At 38.4% G+C, this 19,875-nt stretch overlaps 2 protein-coding genes across 10 annotated transcripts in view; one reads left to right on the forward strand and one right to left on the reverse strand.

The window, feature by feature from the left end:
* Positions 1-11,720, reverse strand: part of TMEM182 (transmembrane protein 182) — a 31,174-nt gene extending 19,454 nt beyond the window's left edge. The window contains exons 1-3 of one of the 9 annotated variants that reach the window (XM_083884930.1): positions 11,493-11,555; positions 1,467-1,552; positions 421-458 (exon numbers count right to left, since the gene is read on the reverse strand). Coding sequence is in view for 2 of the 9 variants with exons in the window: in XM_083884928.1 (XP_083741054.1) it covers positions 11,497-11,652 (156 nt within the window). In the remaining 7 variants the exon portion in view is untranslated. Of the gene's footprint in view, positions 1-420; positions 807-1,466; positions 1,553-10,515; positions 10,587-11,492 lie in introns of those variants that run through there. The other 8 variants (XM_083884932.1, XM_083884933.1, XM_083884934.1 and 5 more) reach the window with 8 other exon arrangements.
* MFSD9 (major facilitator superfamily domain containing 9) lies at positions 10,643-17,928 on the forward strand. The gene is given in 7 exon segments (XM_083884927.1): positions 10,643-10,976; positions 12,886-12,973; positions 14,253-14,296; positions 15,499-15,628; positions 16,008-16,217; positions 16,743-17,136; positions 17,138-17,928. Coding segments are annotated over 7 exon segments (1,362 nt in total). The 5' UTR covers positions 10,643-10,871; the 3' UTR covers positions 17,529-17,928.
* The last annotated feature ends 1,947 nt before the right edge of the window (positions 17,929-19,875 follow it).

The following is a 19,875-nucleotide window of genomic DNA, read 5'->3' on the forward strand; positions in this document are numbered from 1 at the left end:
ATATGATTTTTGCACGGCTGATAGAATTAAGTTCAACTAGATGTTGAGGTAAAAAACACCACCATCATAATGACACACAACCAGTCTGAATTTAGGTCAGCTATAGCATTTATAAACATTTATAAACAGAGTATGATATTCTTCTTTTGAAAGAATATCATATTGCAAAAGCAGTATCACAAAATAAAAAATAATTTTAGAGCTGATTACAAATGATTTTAAGAGGTTTTGAGGCAGGCTTGTAAGCCTCAGAAGGCCAAAAGGAGTATATATTCAAAAGTATATACAGAAGTAAATTCTTAGAAAATAAACACAATTAGTATATTCAAAAGTTTATACAGAAGTAAATTTATAGAAAATAAACACGTCCAAGAATTCTACATATATCATTCTCATTATAAATCAAAAGTTCATACTAACCCCAGCACCTTCAGGTTCTTCTGAACAAGTTCCTATTTCTGTAGCAAGAAGCCAATAATCAGTTCCAAATGCCACCAAAAACAGCAAAACCCCCAGAGCTGCAAAGAAACCTCCAAAAAATATCCCCACACTCAGTTTCATTATTGAAGTTATTTTTTTAAAAATTAATTATTTAAAAGGTTAGCAGTAATTTTTTTTTTTTTTTTTTTTTTGGTGAAAGTAACTAAAAAACTATTTGGAGAATACAGCTCATATCTGAGGAAGTTTCTCTTCACTTGACTTTCTGCCTGTGCCCTTCTTCCCAATGCCTTGTGAGTTGATTTGTGTCTCCAAATTTGTGTTCCATGTGGCTGACTCAAGTCTGACAGATGAAAAGGGCCTTCTATTTTAGGACACTGATGGCAGAGCTTTGCTCTGTTTCGCTGTCCGGGCGAGGCCAGTCAGAAATAGCTGACCTTCCCCTAACTAATCAGGGATTGACTTGAAATATTATTGCAGCTGGTGCATCAACATCAGTGTGGATGGAGTTGCAATGGTTCTGTCCATCTACGTGAGCAGTGTTACAGAGCACACAGTAGTAGCAAGGACTTCCAAAGTTCAGGCCTGGTGGTGAATGTTGCCTTAGCTGCTAGCAGGAAAGGAAACACCTGCAACACTTTGGAAGTTACTATAAGTCATGTTATATAAAGAAGGCTGAGGATTTCTTACAGAATTTTAAAATATAGTAACCAAAATGAAGAGATATCTCTGAAAAATTTTATATAATAAAAATACAGTTGTCTTTAAAAATTTACATTCTACTTTTAAAGTAATAACTTTAGCAACACTAAACACAAAAGCACTGAAATGCTTTATTTATTCAGATCCTTGTTTTTTTTGTTTGGGTTTTTTTTTTGCATATATCAAAAATTTATGCAGTTAAAAATTCCTTCAAGCACCTGATAAAAAACTTCAATCTTTTTAAAATAAGAAGACGCTTTCCCAAACACATGCTTTGGCCATTTTGGAAAGTGATGAGGTAAGACATTTAAATTACAAGTACTCACTGTAAAAGAAAAAGGCTTTTTCAACAACTTCACTTCATGCCAAGCAGGCCTTCCTAATCATCTCTCATGGCTTACAGGGCATGCTCCTATAGAAATGTATAGAATTTATAACACGCACCAGATCCTACAATCCTTACCCAGTAAAACTTCATTGGAATTATTTATCACCAGAGTAAAAAATTTCCATTGATACCACATACTGGGAAATGTTGGACTCAAAATAATTAAGCCAGTTTACTCCAGAAAACACTTACCACAACATTATAGGGCAATAGACTTAGGAATCCAGAGAGACTCCTATTTTCAGTATGCCAATATTGGTTTGGACAGTGCATCAGCATGCTTGAGGACAGCAAGGAAAACACTGCTTCTACCACTTCCCTTCATTTCTACACAGATGAACTAGTGTCGTGTCCTCAGTGGATTTACACCACACAATCTGCCCAACATCATATTCACATTTGTTATGAATCGTGTTTTATTCAAACCTGATACTATGCTAATTTCATACACAAGCACATCCAATATTTTGTGGCCTTTCTGCAATTCAGAGTTTCAGTGTATGCAGAGCAGCAAATGAATATTCAAACAGACTCTTCTTATCATATTTGCTTTTCCTGACAGCCACTGATGCAGTTCATTTTGATACAGCAGAAGAGAGGTGTTTGGAAACCTAATTTTGGAAAATGATGTTTTATTGTTCATTATTAAAGAAAACAAAAAAAAAAAAAAAAAAAAAAAATCAGGAAAAGGAAGAACACATGGAGTGTGCTATAAAAAAAAAATGATTACTTGCAATTTGAAATAATGCTTCAACTTTTGGTCAGCCCTAAAATGGTCAGGCAGGTGGATAATTGTTGTAGGTCCCCTCTAGCAAATATTCCATTCTGTTCTGCTCAATCCTATTCTAATGTGTCTAGAAAACAAATCAAAAAAGAAAAGAAAAAAAAAAGTAGGATTCTGTTCAGCACTAACATGCCCAAATTTAGACAATTTCATACAAGCTAAATGTCTTTCCATCATAATCAATAGTGATCACACTCAGTGGAGCCAGAGAACAGTTCATCACAACCTAGATCAGAGTCACAGGGCTCTGCTCAATTGCTGCTCAGACACTTAGCTCTAGCCAGTTCCAGAGTATCCTGCTGGCTCTCAGCTGCCTTGCCAGAAGGGTGTATTTCCCTCTCTGTTTTAAAACATCTGCTAGCCCCACGTGGGATCTTATATACCCCCTCACCCCTTGGATGACACTAGGACCCTACATGATGGTGACTGAGTCATGTCTGGAAAGAGAGATCTGGTGGCCTTACTGTCCTCTCCCACAGTCAGGTGCTCCAGGATGTCTAGGGCATCTACACTGGGCAGGCAGGTATGACAAGGCATTAGAGGAGGCCGACACCTTTCTTGAGTGACAACTACAGACCAGGTTGACACCACCTGTGTGATCCAGGCTACTTCTGAAGCCAGGCTCCATTAGCTTGTCAGGCCATCCTGGAGGCACCACTGAGTGTTTTAGCCAGATCTTAATCAACTCTAACCTCAGCAAAGATCCATATTATACGTGGAGATGTCTGAATGCAAAGGTCTTAATCTGCAACTGAATCCTATTCAGTGAATTGGAGCTCCCAACCATTTTGCTGCTGTATGGGTGGCCATAGAAATCATTGGCCCAAAGTTCAAGGATTTCATACACTGAAATTCAAATATATAGATAGTCACAACATTAAAAAAAGCCATTTTATGAAGTTATTCATGATACTGATTAAAAAATAAATTCTGATGCACTGCTTAACATTATGCAACTTTGCCCATCCTAAATAATGGGAGGTCTTCTAACATCACAACAGTGAACTTTTCCAACATTAAAACAGAAGAAAAAACAGAAATCCAGACCCCTGTCTCAGCCACTGAACCATAATTAATAAAACAAACAACAAAAAAAAAAAAATCAAAAGGCTAGTTCTAGTCATGTTGCACCTACCTGGCTTCAGGACAGAAATGACTCTGTGAGCCTGTTTCTGCATGAGAGTAACTTACTCTTGTGAATATCTTCACTAAAAGCAGTTTGCATAGAAAGTTTCACTGATTCAAATGACAGCTGAATTACTGCCTGTGCAGTGCAAGTATTTATTTTAATATACTGTACATGCACTCTGGTCTCAGTTTAGTATGTTCATCCTGAGAGGATCTAATTTAATTATTCTCTTTTATATTTATGGCACATTCTCTGGCAGTGTTATCTCCCAAATACTCTAACATTGCCAGCATTATGCCTGTCTATGTCAAGAATGAATCAGAAGCCATGTTAAGACTTGTTATGTCAGCTTAAAAATTCATGTTATCCACCACTTGAATACCCAAAGAAAGTCTCAGGGCACTTTTTCTTTAATTAAATTAAATTCTGAAGGTTCCTTAATAGAAGAGAGAAAGTTTCAAGGCAGAGAAAACAGGGCCAAGCTTATCAAGACAAAATAATCATTATTCTGAATCTGAAACAAAGTTATCCCTCAACTCCTTTCAAAACTCCTAAATTTCTCAAGAAATACTGTCCTTTTAAACTAAAATGACTTAGTCAAATTTATCCCTACTCTAATGACAATGAAGTAATTAAATCAGCTTTAATATTCAATCAATTTGGCTAATTAAGCCCAAAGTTCATTGATTTTGTTGATTCATCATGTGAAGATTGAAGAACCCACATAATGGCTGAAATCCAGCCTCATTTAACAAAGCTGCAAGTTTTTTGATTTTATTTCTGTTTATTCACCAGATAGATAGGACTAAACTAAGTCCTGAATATGTATATTTTATTTATGCATATAATAGCTCCAGCTTCAACATAGTATCTGAGCCCTTCCTTGTATTTAAAAATAGAAAAGAAAAAAAATTTAAAAACAACAGCAGACTGTTTCTTTTTTCCTTTTCCATCTGAAGGGGAAAAAAAGATATTTATGGGAAGGGGATGTTGTTTATTTGCTTGTTTATGTTTGTGTGTGATTGAGTAAGTGTCGGGTGCGTATGTTTGGAATTGGCAGGCAGCTCCTTATCTGTGCTGGCAGATATGTCCATGATCTAAAAACAGCCTTTTAGAACTGGCTGCATGTCTCACTATATAGCAAGAAACAATTTCAGCAACTGCCTCGGAGCTGAGTCCTTCTGAGACCTCAGTGCTCATTTACTGTTCTGAACAGTAATGAGAGTATCTCACCCACTGATTCCGATCCTCATCCTGTCCATCTTCCCCAGCTGGGCAGATGTTACCAACACAACCACTTGTCAGCAGAGTAATAGACAGACAAACAGCCAGACACCTTACACAGAACACCTGCACACACCTTGTCCATTAAATGTGTGGGTGGAGTTCATCTTTAAGCTGGTCACTTCAGGTTTCCTCTACAGTCATACATCACTTTTATGTATGACACAGTCCATCTGACCTTTTTTTGAATGACCACCTCAATGTACAAGCAACTATGCCCTAAAAGTACAATTACTTAGGTTGGTTGGTAGTTGGTTTGGTTTGATTTCTTCACTGACCAAGAGAGGGTCTGGAAAAACTAGTTTGAGATAGGACCACTTCATTCTTAGCACTACAGTAAATCAAACCACGAGTGACACAATCACAGAGGGACTGAGGTTGGAAGGGACCTCTTGAGGCCATCTTGTCTAATCTCCCTGCCAAGCAGGACCACCTGGAACTGATTGCCCAGGACTATGTCCAGGTGGCTTTTGAATATCTCCAAGACTGGATACTCCAGAACCTGACAGTGTTTGGTCACCTTCACAATAAAAAGGGTTTCCTGATGTTCAAAGTGACCCTCCTGTGTTTCAGCTTGTCCCCACTCTCTCTGGTCCTGTCAGTGGCCATCACTGAAAAGAGCCTGGCTCCATCAGATATTTATATACAACTCCCTCTAAGCCTTCTCTTCTCCAGGCAGAACAGTCTGTTTTCTCAGCCTTTCCTCATAGGAAAGATGCTCCAGTCCCTTCATCACCTTAGCTGTCCATCATTTGACTCCCTCCAGAGTGTTCATGTGTCTCTTGTACTGCAAAGCCCAGAACTGGACACAGCACTCCAAGTGTGACCTTACCAGTGCTGAGTAGAGAGGAAGGAACACCTCCCTCAGCTTGCTGGCAATGCTTTCGCCTAATGTGGACTGGTTACCATTTACCTTCTTTGCAGAGAGGGTACATGGCTGGGTCAGGTAAAACCTGAGTGGAGATTACAGAAATGTGCTGAAGTCCCCCACAAAAGGAGGAAATCAAGCCATTCTGAACACAGGGATCACTGAGTCATTCATTCTGCACGAGCTATAATAAGGTCACAAAGATGATAGTAAGAACAAAAGGGACATAAGGAGCCCATATGTCAGCAAAAGCCTCACCAGGAAATCTGATAAACCAACAAGAAAAACCTTCTTTATGAGGCATTACTTCTACACATCTCTCTGTACCCAGAACCCACTGTTAGGCACCTTCAGGAACACATGACAGACTTGCAATCACCCTGATGAACAAAGCTGGGAGGCGTACATCCCATTAGGACCCTGCCTTATACCCCCTCTGTGTTCAGGCCTTTGACACTACAAAGCATCACAGATCTACTCAGCCATAGAAAGTATGACTGAGTGGACCACTGTCTCATATATCCTGTTCTATATTATATCTTGCATTACATTTATATTAGATAAAATAGGTAAAAAGAAGGCAAAGCATAATTTCTTTTTCAATTGTGTCATAACACTGATTCAAGGTGTGATGAATCCATGTCCCTGCAAGTTGGGCAAAATAACCAGAACCATCAGAAGTACAAGAACATGCATCTGAGTTTCTTTATCACATCACCATTGTGAGTGCTCTAAACTTTTCATACAATTATAGGAAAGCCAAGCCAATGCCCATTAATGTTGCCTGCAATACTTTAAAGTCATGACACATCACATGGGCAATTTTTACAGAAATTAATGAGTTGCCTAATTATAGGAGGTGTTCCAGAAAGTTTCCTATGAAAGTAGTTATGCATAAATAGTCAGAAATTAAAAGCTGGAGTCTTCTTCACCATCCTTGTTGCTGCCTTACATAGGTCCTTCCACAGCAGGATGCTATTATGAATCTCATTCTGAGCCTATAACACCTTCCAGTTATTGCATAGACACTTTCTGATATATATTTTTTTATTTATTCAGGCAGCATGAGGAACTTGCCTTTAGGTCTTTCTGTGCCCCTCCAACTTCTACAGAGCCACTGACCTTAAAACAAAAAATTAAATAAATGAAATCATAGATTTGGTGAGGGATTGGGGGGATCCAGCACAGAGAGTGGGGAATGATGTGTGTGATGTAAAGGTACTCTAATACACCAAAAAAGAGACTGAGATCAACAGAAGTCAGCCACCTTCTGCTCCAGAGAAGGATCAATAGAATCTAAACCATTGTGATGTATTTATTTTAACTGTTAAACATTAATTGAAAGAAACACAAAAAGCCATGTGGCCTTAGTTATGCTGCCATGAAAAACTCCAGACGGGAAGATGTAGACCCAACGTCTGAAATAATTCCTTGCTTTAACAAGGTGTTTCATAAATGCTTTCTAAGTCTCTCTGACGTACCAACCTGATTCATTTACAGCTTTGAGGGTGGCATCAATTAAAAAGTTTCTTTCCTCATTTCTTACATTTGCAGATCTTTTCAGACAGATTACACTTTAAATGTCTTTAAGATTAACAGCAGATTCCCAACTCAAGTTCATTTACAAGTACCTCTTAAAATGTTCTGGACCACTGGATTGGAACTTTTTCTACTTTGCTCAATTTCTATATGAAAAGTTGAAATGACTGTTGAAGTTACCCTAATGATCTGAAGCGGTAAACCAGAATGAAATAAGTCATTGTTAGATTCACTAAATTAGATGACAAATTGCACATCTGGGGGTCTTGACCTTACCTATTTGTAATGCAGGAGTTCAAGAACATACTCCATTTACTGGAATAAATCAGTGTAGTTGTCTTAGATCTGTCTCACAGAAGTATTTTACAAACTTTATTTAGGAATTTATAATCTTTAAATTTTTCTCCAGTATTGAAGTAATGTGAAAATCTTTTTAAAGAGAATTTTACCAGATTTCAGATGACTTCCACCAGTGCTTTCACTATGTCAGGGCTTGGAGCACACATAGCCACAGAGCTGGCTGAGGAAGGGCAGCTGCAGACTGCCTCAAACCCTTGCTTGGCACGTGACACCAATTATTTACAGTAGATCCTTTCACTAAAAGGCTGAAGATTCCTCACCCCTTCCCCCCATGAGCAAACTGAATCTCAGATATTCTCCCACAGACTAGCTCTCCTCCCTTTCATAATTTGAGGCAAGAATAGCCCAACAAAGCTGTGGATAATCTGTTGGGCTCTGGCAGCCCAACAGTGGAAGAAACAAATGTTCCTTCTGCCATTAAAATATATCTCTCCTTTTTTTTAACCCTCTATATGCGAAATTGATCTCAAATTAGGACAGCAAGCATAGACACAATGTTGCACTAGTGTACAAACTGAAAAACTGATACAAATGTAATAGTTTTCCTGCTTTTTTACTTCTGGGTTCTCTATTTCTTATCAAAAAATGGGCACTTTTGGGGAGGGCAACAAAATAGCAAGAAAAATTCACAGTTGTTGGCTGAGTACTGTGACTACTAAATTCATCCCATACTCACTGTCACAACAGAGGTGCACCTCCTCATGCTTTCTTTCTAGCATGATGCACTTCACACTGACATTACTTACATATAATGGAAACAGAGTACTCTGTGTAGTGACACTGTCTGCATATTCTTCTTGGTTCTAGCATTATCCATTCAATCAATAATTTTCATTCAATTGCTACTACCAGGTCGCAGAAAAAAAGATACGAAATAAGAGGAACATCTAGGCATTCCTGAACACACATGCTGCTGGCCACTTCTGAGTATTTGTTGCATTCCTGTTTTTAAGAATCATCCAGTAACAAGTCAAACACCTTAAAGTAATGTAAGTGTACTATATTGATAATATCATTTTAATCAGTCAACTATGTAATTCTGCTCCCAAAGACATTAAACTAGGTCTATTTTCGTTACGACTCTGATAAATTGTCTTCATTGTATTTCATTCCTTTAAGTGCTTGTCAATTCCCTTATCAGTCATAAACCCATTGTATTTGAGAACATTTATATTAAGTTTTCTTTATTTGGGAGCCTTTATCTTAAATTTTGTAATTACAAGTACAGAACATGAGTGGGAACCTTGAGGCAGGTGAAATCATCTGCCTTCAGTTCAAAGTAACAGAGATATTTGTCCATTACTATCTCTTGATGCCTTTTTCTTATATATTATGTAAATTATTTCAGCATGTAAGATGGACAATTCTTTAACAATATGATCAAGTTTGCCAGGAAAAAAGCCGTAAGAGATCTGTTAAAGGAAGAGACACCTATGTGTTCTCTAAATGCTTGGTTTTGTCCTGTGAACACTTTGCATTGATGTCATAAAGTTTGGTCATTCTCTGGTTTGCAAGTCATTGTGCATGGAGATAGCTTGAAATAATGTACAAAACCGAAGGGTTTTCATTGTTAGGGAATTCAATATTCCTGCCTGCAATAATCTGTCCTCATCAAATTTGATCATTCTGATCTTCAGAACCTGAGAAAAATACAGAATGGCTAACTGGTTTCAGAGACTTAAGGCAGAGACTAACACATAAAAATTTCAGTAAGGCTCAGTGTTTGCATAGAAGTCAATGTCCCTTAGACCCCAGGAAAAGTACCTAAACCCTTGCAACATTTTTTAATCGTCCACCTCTTTAATACATTCTTCCAATAAATTTTCAGGCACTTTCAATTTCTTCTATCAGTTAAAATGACTGAGGATAAAATTAGCACAATATTTAGCAGACAATGTAGTGGCAATTCCCAAGATGCTCTAATATTTCAGCATCTCGTCACCATTTTGTCGATTTCAGAGAAACTGTGTGCAACTGATCTCCGTTAGTGTTGTATCCAGAATTTTAAAAATCTCACTCAGAGAATTTGTTATTCAAAGTGGCATCAAAGAGATAAATTAATAGGATAGACTGGTTAACCCAACACAAAAACATCACAGCTACTGGGATATTAAACAACTGAGTTACTCTTGTCTGGACTCTGATAAAATCTTTGTTCCTATGTAGATACTAAGTTAAGTTTTGCCTTGGTACCTTATAAATAAGCTGCATATCTAGAAATATGGGGGGTTTTACAGTTTTGGTGTTTGGGGTTTTTTTAGCTTAATTTTTAATAATCATAAGGAAAATCACATTCCTCTCTCCTTCTCTTTTTTGTGACCTAAATCTGTAAAAGATCCTCAACCCTGAGATATTTATTTCTGCTGAAAACATGAAGATAGAACTGAAGTTATACTATTGTCGGTTATTGAATGATCTTTCTCAAACTTCGTAAGTCACGCTAACTTCTAAGATGTAGGAGTCATCAATATTTTTCAAAAGACTCTTCTTACTGATAGTTAAAAACAAGTTAAAGCATCTCCTGTTTCCTTGTGCGTTTTTAAAAGTATTTAAAACTACAGCAGTTTTACGGATCCCTGGTCAAACAACTACATAAAAGAGCACCTCTGACTCCAACATAAAGTTGGGTGGTCACATTTTGCATGTGACAATCGTTTCCACCGGTGCATCTGAAAGATTTATGAAGTTTTATGCTTTGGATGCAAATGCATTATAACATACTAGTCGTCAAGGAATCCAGCGACCCCTGACTTTTACTAAAAACGCAGCAGAGCAGTGAACGTGCTAAGCAGAAAGAGGGATGGCCCTCCTGCTCAGCACTACCGTGGCAAGGCATGTAACAAGGCAGAACACCCTTTGCTGCGGTGACACCTGATGCAGGCACCGGGCTGAGCCCAGATGGCCGAGGAGCAGCAGCAGCGCTGGGACACGGCCCCTCTCCAGGGGACAGGTACGATGGCAGGTGCAAGGGACAAAAAGCCGTATTTCTACAGCAACCACGAGAACTGTGCAGGGGCCATTACCACGCTCCTACGGCATATTTGTTTCCAAAGCCCCTCGGCTCCACCCGGCTCTTCCCGCCTTCCACAGAGCCTCAGGCCCCGAAGGGACGAGTTGCAAAATTTTTCCCGTGCAAACACGGAAGAGGAAGGAAGGGCAAAGTCCTACAGAGTCGTGTGTGGGAGGGTGGAGGCAGGGATCCCGACGGCTCCCGAGGCCGACGGGGAGCCTCACTCTTCCTCATCTTCGCCCGAGAAAGCGGACAGGCGAAGGACACGACGCCAAACGAACAATCGCAGGCTCTGCCCCGGCGCGGCCCGGCCGCCCCTCCGTTTCCGCCCTGCCGCGGGCACTGCGCAGGCTCGGCGCCGCCGCCCGCATGGAGGAGGAGGAGGAGCAGGAGGGCGGCGGAGGCCGGGGGGCCGCGGGGGGCCGGGCCGCCTCCGCCCGCTTCGTGCGGTGCCTCTACGCGGTGGGATTCCTGGTAAGCCACGGGGCCCGGGAACGGGAACCTGCTCCTTTCCAGGCCAAAGGCTGCTGGCTTCGGGGCGCATGGCCACAGCTGCGCCTGGGCAGCGAACGCCAGTGTTTGCAGCGCTGGTGGCTGGTTTACCCCTGCAAACAGCCACGCAGTTCGATACACAGGTCGGATTTTTATCCTGTGAATGCCATGGAATAGCGCAGGACCCGAAAAAATGAGTCTTGCCTTGTTGCTTATAAGAGAGCTGCTCCCTGTTTCTTTGAAATACCCGTGGTTCCTGTAAATTTACCCAAAAAACAGCAAAAGAAACCCCTAAAATATGTTTTTCTGAGGAGAAAAAAAAAAAAAAAAAAGTCCCTTATTGAAAGAATAGACTTTAAAGAAGGTTTATATTCTGTAGCGATTCCTGAGCCTCAGGAAAGTGCCGTTTAATTAATTAGAAATTAAAAGCGACGATTTGGAAAATGAATACAGAATGAGTATGAGTTTGCACTGTGAAATGTCAAGATACTGTCTTACCTACTTTTAGGCTGGACAATAGAAACGACCCCGTTGGCTTGTGTCCTGGAGCAAATACGCCAGGGAAACATGCATTAGAACTTTGCTCCTTTTTACTGACTTTTAGACGCTGTGGTTCTCCAGCCCTGAAATAGCTTGTTGACACTGAGCTGCTGCACATAAGAAAATCAACCAAGTGAATGTCCTTTTAGAGGGTGTGGGGATGCAAGCTTCCTGTAGCCAGACAAATAAATACAGCACATCTATCTGTCCACAAAAGGAATTACACGTGGAGTACTCGTCAGGGAATAGTGGTTCACGGGTCTTGCTCTGCTGCCTGCCAGTGACAGTCCAGTACTGCCAGGGTATAGTCTGAGACTTGTACTTTTTCATGTCTCTGTTGACAACCAGACGAGGTCACTGAACCTCTCTTCAGGTTCACAGATGACAATGAGGATTGTATTACTGAAGGTGTTTGTTAGTGGTGTGCTCTGTTTGTTCTCACTAATGTATTGAATATTCTAACCTTGCAAGCCTCAATTTCAACCGTCAAAAAATAATTAATGACAGACTGTGAGGATTCACAGTGACACACATTGTTACAGTTAATCAGTCTTTGAGGTAGTCTAGTTCAGTTCAAGCAGTCAGTGGTGAAAGGTGATCTTGCTCCAATAGATCTCCAAGGGACACTGGATGCTGTGCCAGATTATAGTAGTACTGCAAAAGCTACTGGGTCAATGTGGTGAGCTTAACAAAAAGTAATAAAGCAGAAGGAATAAGTAGGAGATCCTTGTATTTCTCAGGATGGGCAGTGTCCTTTACCCTCCTCTTACAAAATGTTTTTCAATTATGCTTTGCTTGTATTCTTTTTTTTTTTTTCAAGCTTCTGTCTTGTCACATTTTTTAAGCTATACACAAAGGCAATCCAAAAGTAGGATTAGATCTATTGTAGCTCCTTCCCCATTGTGGTAGGGTTAAAATACTATTTTTTTAAAATATGCATTCTTTGCGCAAATAAAAAGTATTTTTAGGTGATTGAAATTAGACCACTTTCAATTGAAAGCACTGATACAAAGTACTTTTCTAGTTCAACAAGAAAAGTTTATTAAAGTTTAATATATATTAAAGGAATATTTAATGTTTAAATATATATCTTCAGAAGGATTGCATCTACAGTGGGGGGAGAGACTTGATGTTTTCATAGGTTTAACTCCTCTGTGAGGCAATTCTTTATCTTTCTGTTTGTGTGTTTTGTAATATGAAAAATTTTCTTTTAACCTTGATATGGAGATATGGAGTGTTGATATGGAGATAATTTACCTTTTTTATTTATTTTTCTAATGTTGACTGTTATTAAGCCAAGTTGCTATTGTCTTTGTGAAAGTTACTAAAATTTTTCCTGCCTTCTTTTCAGGACTTATTTGGTGTGAGCTTGGTTGTTCCTTTAATGAATCTTCACATCAAATCTCTAGGAGCAAGTCATACAGTTGCTGGAATCATAGGTGAGTTGCAGTACTTGATTTACGAAAGAGTAAGATAAGGCCTGGATTTTGCCTTACTGCAAATTGGACATTGTAACATAATTCTTCCTTGCTAATAGCATAATAAAAAGTAAAGACAATTTCCAAGTAAAACTGTAAGGGCAGCCATACTGTGTTAGACCTAGACCTGTCCAAACTTGTGCACTGACAGTAGCCAAAAGTATGTGTTTGGGAAAAAGCACAATTGGAAAGAACAAGGAAGTCTGCCAGTTGCATTTGTACAGCTAATTTTCCAGCATCCAAGAATTAATAGATTAGCAATTTAGGGAGCCAGAGGTGTTGCTTGTAGATTTATTGTTGTTTAGACTTTAAAAATGGTAATTTTGCAGCTGGTTCTCCAAAGTTTTCCAATGTCCATGATTGCTCCCAGTTTGATTAAAACCCTTACAGCTGTCTTGGCAAAATATTTATTCATTTTTAGGAATGTTTACAAATAAATTCTGAAGATTTGGAATTTTATCTTAAAGTGTTTAGTGCTAAGGTAAGTTCTGTGACTTTAAAGTACCATTTATGGTATTGTTTATGGTTTGGAGTGATACAGTATATTCTTTATTCCTGCTCATGAGAGCTGTTATTCAGTTCTATTCTTTTGCTTTTTTATTTAACACTTTGTATGAAATTATTCTGTTTCTACACTGAGTTGATAGTATTATTTTAAGCAGCAACTAGTCAAAAATATGTTTTCATTTCAACAGTCTGCTTTGACTTTTAACATTAGAAAAAAAATAGGTTTGAGGTGTATTCTTATAAATGAAAGAGTCTGGCAGATGTTTCTCTCTGCTTCTCCTGGTTCCTTCTCTTTGGTCACTAAATGCTGCTAAACTCCTGGCCTTCAAAATGAGAAAGTAGGGTCTGTGTTTTCTTTAGGGCTTCTGTGATGCCTTGTAGTAAACTGAAGCACCAAGTGGAGAGTCCTTTCCAGTAGGGAAATTCTCTCCTGATTCTGAGAAAGCAATTATAAATGCCAAGATCTGTTTTGTTTAATACACCATACAATGCAACATCATTTTACATAGTTTTGCAGCTTTTCAGCACTTTTTTCTTTTTTATTTTGTCATTCCCTGAAACTATTTCCTTTATTAAATGTTAAGCTCCACCCTTGGTTTGTCCTCCTCCCTCTTCTCATTCTTCTAGTAAACGATTCCCATGATTTCGCATTTTTAATAATTTAAAATTTTGTTGAGTTTTCATTAAAAAAAAAAGGCTTAATTTTTAAACACTGGTATTTTGTTTGCTTTAGGATCTCTCTATGGTGTAATGCAGCTGTTTTCCAGCACATTTGTGGTGAGTTCTAACACTGTATTCCTTCCAGAGCATATTGGTATATCTATGGATTGTAGGGAGAAAAAGAGTAGGGTTAATAATAGCATTTCTTGACATTTTAAAAATGCATAAAGTGTCCATATATGCATTTTGGTTGGAGGAGCCAAATTTCAGTTTGCATGAGAAATGGCGGTTTTGTTTATGGGGAATTGCCAGGTTTTTCAGACCCAAACAGAATACAGTTTTTAGACAAAAAACTAGAATACAATTTGTGCTCAGATACATTACTGAGCAGGTCACAGTTGCACAGGGTTATCTCCTCTAGTGTTGGTGCTACTAAAGCAGTTTTCCTTCAGGGCAGCAGCCTATCCAAAAAGCAGTCTCATGAGTCAGCTCTTCATAACCTGTGATCTAGTTTGCTTTCCCTGCTTAATGAGCAGTGCCTTGTAATTCACTGTATGGTCTAAATTAGTCATTGCATTTTTGCTGTTTGTTTGGTTTTGTTTTGTATTAGCTATTGATTTTTTTAATATCCTAATATTACCCTGGTACTAGTTTTCTAGTTTTAAAGAGAACAGATTATGAGAATGTAAAGAACTGTTTCAGGGTTTGTTATGCAGGATACCAGGGATAATTTCCTGCTATAATTTTGTGGCATTTTCTTGGAAGTGTGAGACCATTGTCTACTTTCTTATAAAAACTATTTCGTTTTGAGAATCAAGCTGATTTATAAGCATGATAAATGCAAGTTTTCTGTTTCCCCTCTGCAAACTACTTCTTAGCTGTCTGCGCTCAGATGACAATTTCTTCATAGCCAAGATCAATACTTTTAGGATGTTCAACAAGTGTCTAATACATAACAACCTGAGTGATGCAAACAAATACTTGTGGTTGGTTATGATAAGATTTTCAGAAAGCTTCTGCTGGCAATATTTTGTGGTAATTATTGTAGGACTGTCTTTTAAAAAGGGAGATTTTTTTCTAATAAAAAGCTCCATATACAACATTAAATGGAATCATAGTTTTGGCAGGTACTTTGCCAACAGGGCAGAACTCTGCTTGTGACTTCCAGATTTTGAGCACTTAGGAATGTTGTGTAATAAGCTTATTAAGCTTTCATTGACAGTCCTTTGATCTCTTTTCTCATTTTAATAGTACTGATTGATCATTGCACACAGCTTAGTGTTACAAAAAGCTAATCTTTCTTTTCTGCTTTGTGAAAGGGCTGCTGGAGTGATATAGTAGGAAGACGGTATTCCCTGCTTGCTTGTATTCTTCTCAGTGCCCTGGGTTACTTCCTTCTTGGAAATTCCACCACAGTGTTCCTGTTTGCTATTTCTAGAGTCCCTGTAGGTGAGTAAACACTTGGCTTTTTCCAGTTTAAATTCCATGTGGTCTCAGCTTGAGAATTCACCACAGGAGAAATTGTGGTATATGGATGGCTGCATAGCATCATCACCCAGTAGCACTGAACCTTAGTATTGGAAAAGTCTCTGCAAATCAAGAATTCTCATGATTTTTTCCTGAAAATAATTTGAAATGTTGAGCCTTAACCCATCAGGCATCCAAACCCCACAAAGCTGCTTACTCTATCACTGAAGGATGTGTGATGAATGGAATTTTAAAAATATAAATCGTACAAATTTAATCATTGTTACTTGAGATAACTTCTGTCTTTTTTTTTTTTTACTGAGAAATACTTGTTTATTGATATGTTTATATTTTGTTGCAGGTATTTTCAAGCACACACTTTCCATCTCTAAAGCCCTGCTGTCTGACCTGGTTTCAGAGAGGGATCGCCCTTTAGTAATGGGGCGCTTCAACGCAGCCTCCAGCGTGGGCTTCATTCTGGGACCTGTTGTTGGTGGTTACCTTGCAGAATTTGAAGGTGGCTTTTACCAAACATCCTTCATCTGTGCCTCTATCTTCTTTCTGAATGGTGGTAAGTTGTATGTCACATTTTGCATCTTGAGTCTCTTCATTCCTCATTTTGTTCTTTTAAGCCATCTGTAATTCCTTGAATTCATAGTGTGTGTATCCTCTAAGGTATAAGTATTTTGTATGCCAGTATTACTGTTAGAATTTGAGCTTGTGTGGAAGGGTGAGAATTTTGAAACAGTTATCCTCCAGGTGCTTTTTCTTTGTTTTTCCCATATCTCTTTTACATTCAGACACAAATGGGAGGTTTTGATGTGCCCGAAAATGAAGATTAGAAATCAGAATTTTGGCTTTAGCCATTAGATTTGTTTATATGGTGTGAGTGTGGCATTTCTGTGCTTTCCTTTCTTGCTTTCACTGCATTTAAAATTGAACCAATACTGTGAATAACACTAGACTTAATATTTGCAAACTTTTTCAGGACAAGTATTGTTGAAGTATTTTTTTTAAATGGTTACAGTCAAACTAATGTCTTCCATGTAAAGTTGATGCAATTAAATGAAATCAACTAATTTCTTGATCTGTATAGGTCTTGTCTGGATGTTACCCTGGAGTGAAGAAAACACTAGCAATAGGGACCATTACCAAGACAAAGAAACAAACAGTTTCTCAGCAAAATCAAACCATGACCTTCACTTGAAATCAGCAACTAGTAGAGCTGTGACAGACAGTAGTTTTTTCCAGTCTCCGTGGATCCAAGTTGCAGCAGTGCTGAAGAAGATTAAAGGAATCGCGTGCTCTAATTTGTGGGATGTATTTTTGGTGCGGTTCCTGATGTCTGTTGCTATACTGCTGTATTACAGTAATTTTACTCTGGCCTTGGAGGAGAGATTTGGGGTGAAACCCTTGTTTGCTGGATACCTAATAAGCTATAGCAGTGCACTTGGAGTCCTGGCTGGTTGTCTGCTGGGACCAATAACAAGACTATCAGCACAACACCTACAGACTTTTGTTGCACTCCAGCACGTTTACCTGCGTGCTGATTCTCCTGTATACATCAGCACTGAGCATATGGATGGTCATTTTGTCCTCCACCTTCTTGGCCTTCTCCACTACCATAGGCCGTACGTGTATCATTGATCTGGAGCTGACTGTTGGTGGGAATGAGGCCAGCGGGACACTCCTGGGTGTTGGACAGTCAGTGACATCAGTGGGACGAATTATTGCCCCACTCCTTTCTGGAATTGCTCAGGAGTTCAGTCCTTGTGGCCCTCCAAGTCTAGCTGTGGGACTGGCATTAGTTGCTATTGTGATAATGAATGCAAACAAACAAAAATACCGTAGCCATGGAAGTGTGAAGTTAAAAGATCAGTAGTCACAATTTTGGATTGTACAAATGTATCTTCACCTGCCAGGCTTGTAGAGAATAATTACATGATTTTTAAAGAGAGCACATTATGTTCCCATAGAAGCAAGTATATATATGTATTTCTGCTGCAGGGATGTTGAGTCTAGACAGATGTTATTCTAACAGGTACCACTAGGAGATTTCTAAGAGGGGCAGATGTTGCTATATTGTACTGGCTGTGATTTTTTAAATTGATTTTTAACTTTTTTAAAGGAAAAAGAGGAATGTCAGGAAACGCACAAATCCTGCTTGTAACTCATTTTTGAAACAGTGTTTAGATTGAAGGATTGTTAAAAAAGGGGAATCAAAGGTGAATTTTTGTTATTTAATCAGAAGGAGAATTTGCAATATGTTTGGCTTTAATTTCTTATGCTGTGGTCTTTTTCCTTTTGTCTGTTCTGACAGTTACATAGCAGAATGCTTGCTTATGTGATTTTTGTGTAGCATATTTTGTCCACGAAACTTGCCGCAGACCATGGTTAGGCACTTTGGGGTAATCATGCAACCCCTGCTGATTTCCTGGTCTTTCTCAAGTAACAGAATTGGGTATATGCTAACTTCATGTACTAGAAGACCTAATCTTAGAGTAATACAAGGCCATTCAAAAACTGAAGCTGAATTTAAGTTTTATTGAAATTTGAACTGGTGGTTTCTGTTTAGTAATAACTTCTACTGAGGAACTTTGTCATGATTTCTTTATTTATAGTTCCTGTCCATTTTTTCTACCTTCATTTTAAGAATAAATTTCATTCTTAATTCTCTCAAATGACCATAAAGATGTGAGCATCTAGCAGTAGTTCATGGATATTTATTAAGGCATCCTGATCTCATATGTCTTATCTCAGGCATAAGTGACATCTCAGTGACAAGAGAAATACAGTTTTGTTGGTATTTTAGTCATCATTTGTGTGCATGGCTTAACTGAAGAGAGGTTACTCTCAGAGCTGTACAGAGTTGTAGCACTCCTGTGCTATTTACTGTTCAAGCTCATTACTTGCCAGTCATCATTGTTTGTATTTCATATGAAACATGGAAAAAATGTATTTTGCTCTGATAACGTTCTCCATGATCTTCACTGTATTACTTGGTGAAAGTACAAAGTCAACTATGTAAGTGTTTCGATGGGGGGGTTTTATGCAATTTAGTTACATCCTTGAGCACATCAGTGCTAACACCCATCCTGCTTCAGGTGGGTCATGGATGGTGCTTGCATTTTTTTATTTTCATTTTCTTCTTTACCTCTTCCACTGCCTACTAGCATTCAATATTTTTTGAAACCTCAATGATTCCAGTGGCAGCACCATAGGAATTCATATATGGAACTCTGAATTGTTTTAATTTTATTTATTGACATAATCAGTGTCTTATTCCTACTGTGATTTCAGTACATATCCTCAGAGTTCTTTATTACAGTAATATGTGTTTCATTTCTCCTTAGGAACCTGAGGTATTTTCAAGTCTCTTATCTTCTCTTGCCTTTCTTGGTAGATGCCCAAAACATTATTGCTCTAAATTTCCTATTTTCTTTCTTTCCATCTTTTAATTTTTTTTTTCTTTACCTAAAACCACTCTTTTGTAAGTAAGGAAATTCTGTTTTCCATCTATAGCAAGGGATTAAGAAAGAGGGTTGGAAAAGCTTCAAATATTAATATATATTAATTTTTTTGTAATTTTCCAGTATTTGTTGATTATATGACATAACATTTACCCTTCTAAATTGCTGCACTGATTTAATCTGACCTCTGTGAACATCCATCCTAATAATATCTAACCAATATCCTACTGACTATTGGTTATAGAAGCCTCACTGTTGAGAAATCTGTGGAAGCCTGTGGTCTTAGGGACACATTGCAACACATTTTACAGAAGTTTTTCACTTGTGGGCCAGAATGATTCCTGAAGTGCCACAGAAACATTTCTTTTCTGTACAGGTACAGAAAAATTGCACTATATATTTTTTTTCTGTAAGGACTAGAAATAAAACAAAGTCACATTCCACATGTATTATTATGTCACTGTGGTTTTTTTCCCATCTTCTGCTGAAACTACAGCATAAAATAGAAGTGTTCGAGTCAATATGAAGTGGGGATTCTTTATTTTTTTTCCTCAAGCTGGTGAAAATCATTTGAACCTGCCTACATTTATCACAAAGGGCACAAAAACCAAGGATTCAGCCAAGAATTTGCTTGGCAGTGAATGAAAAAGAAGAAATAAAATGGAGAATTCTGCAATTTTGAGATGAAGTCCTTACAGCTACTGTTCCTTGTGCCTGGAGACCACATTTGCACCCCTTGTGTTGCCTCTTAGTTGCCAT

Source organism: Zosterops lateralis (genome assembly GCF_965231275.1).
Source record: "Zosterops lateralis genome assembly, chromosome: 2".
Lineage (NCBI taxonomy): Eukaryota > Metazoa > Chordata > Aves > Passeriformes > Zosteropidae > Zosterops > Zosterops lateralis.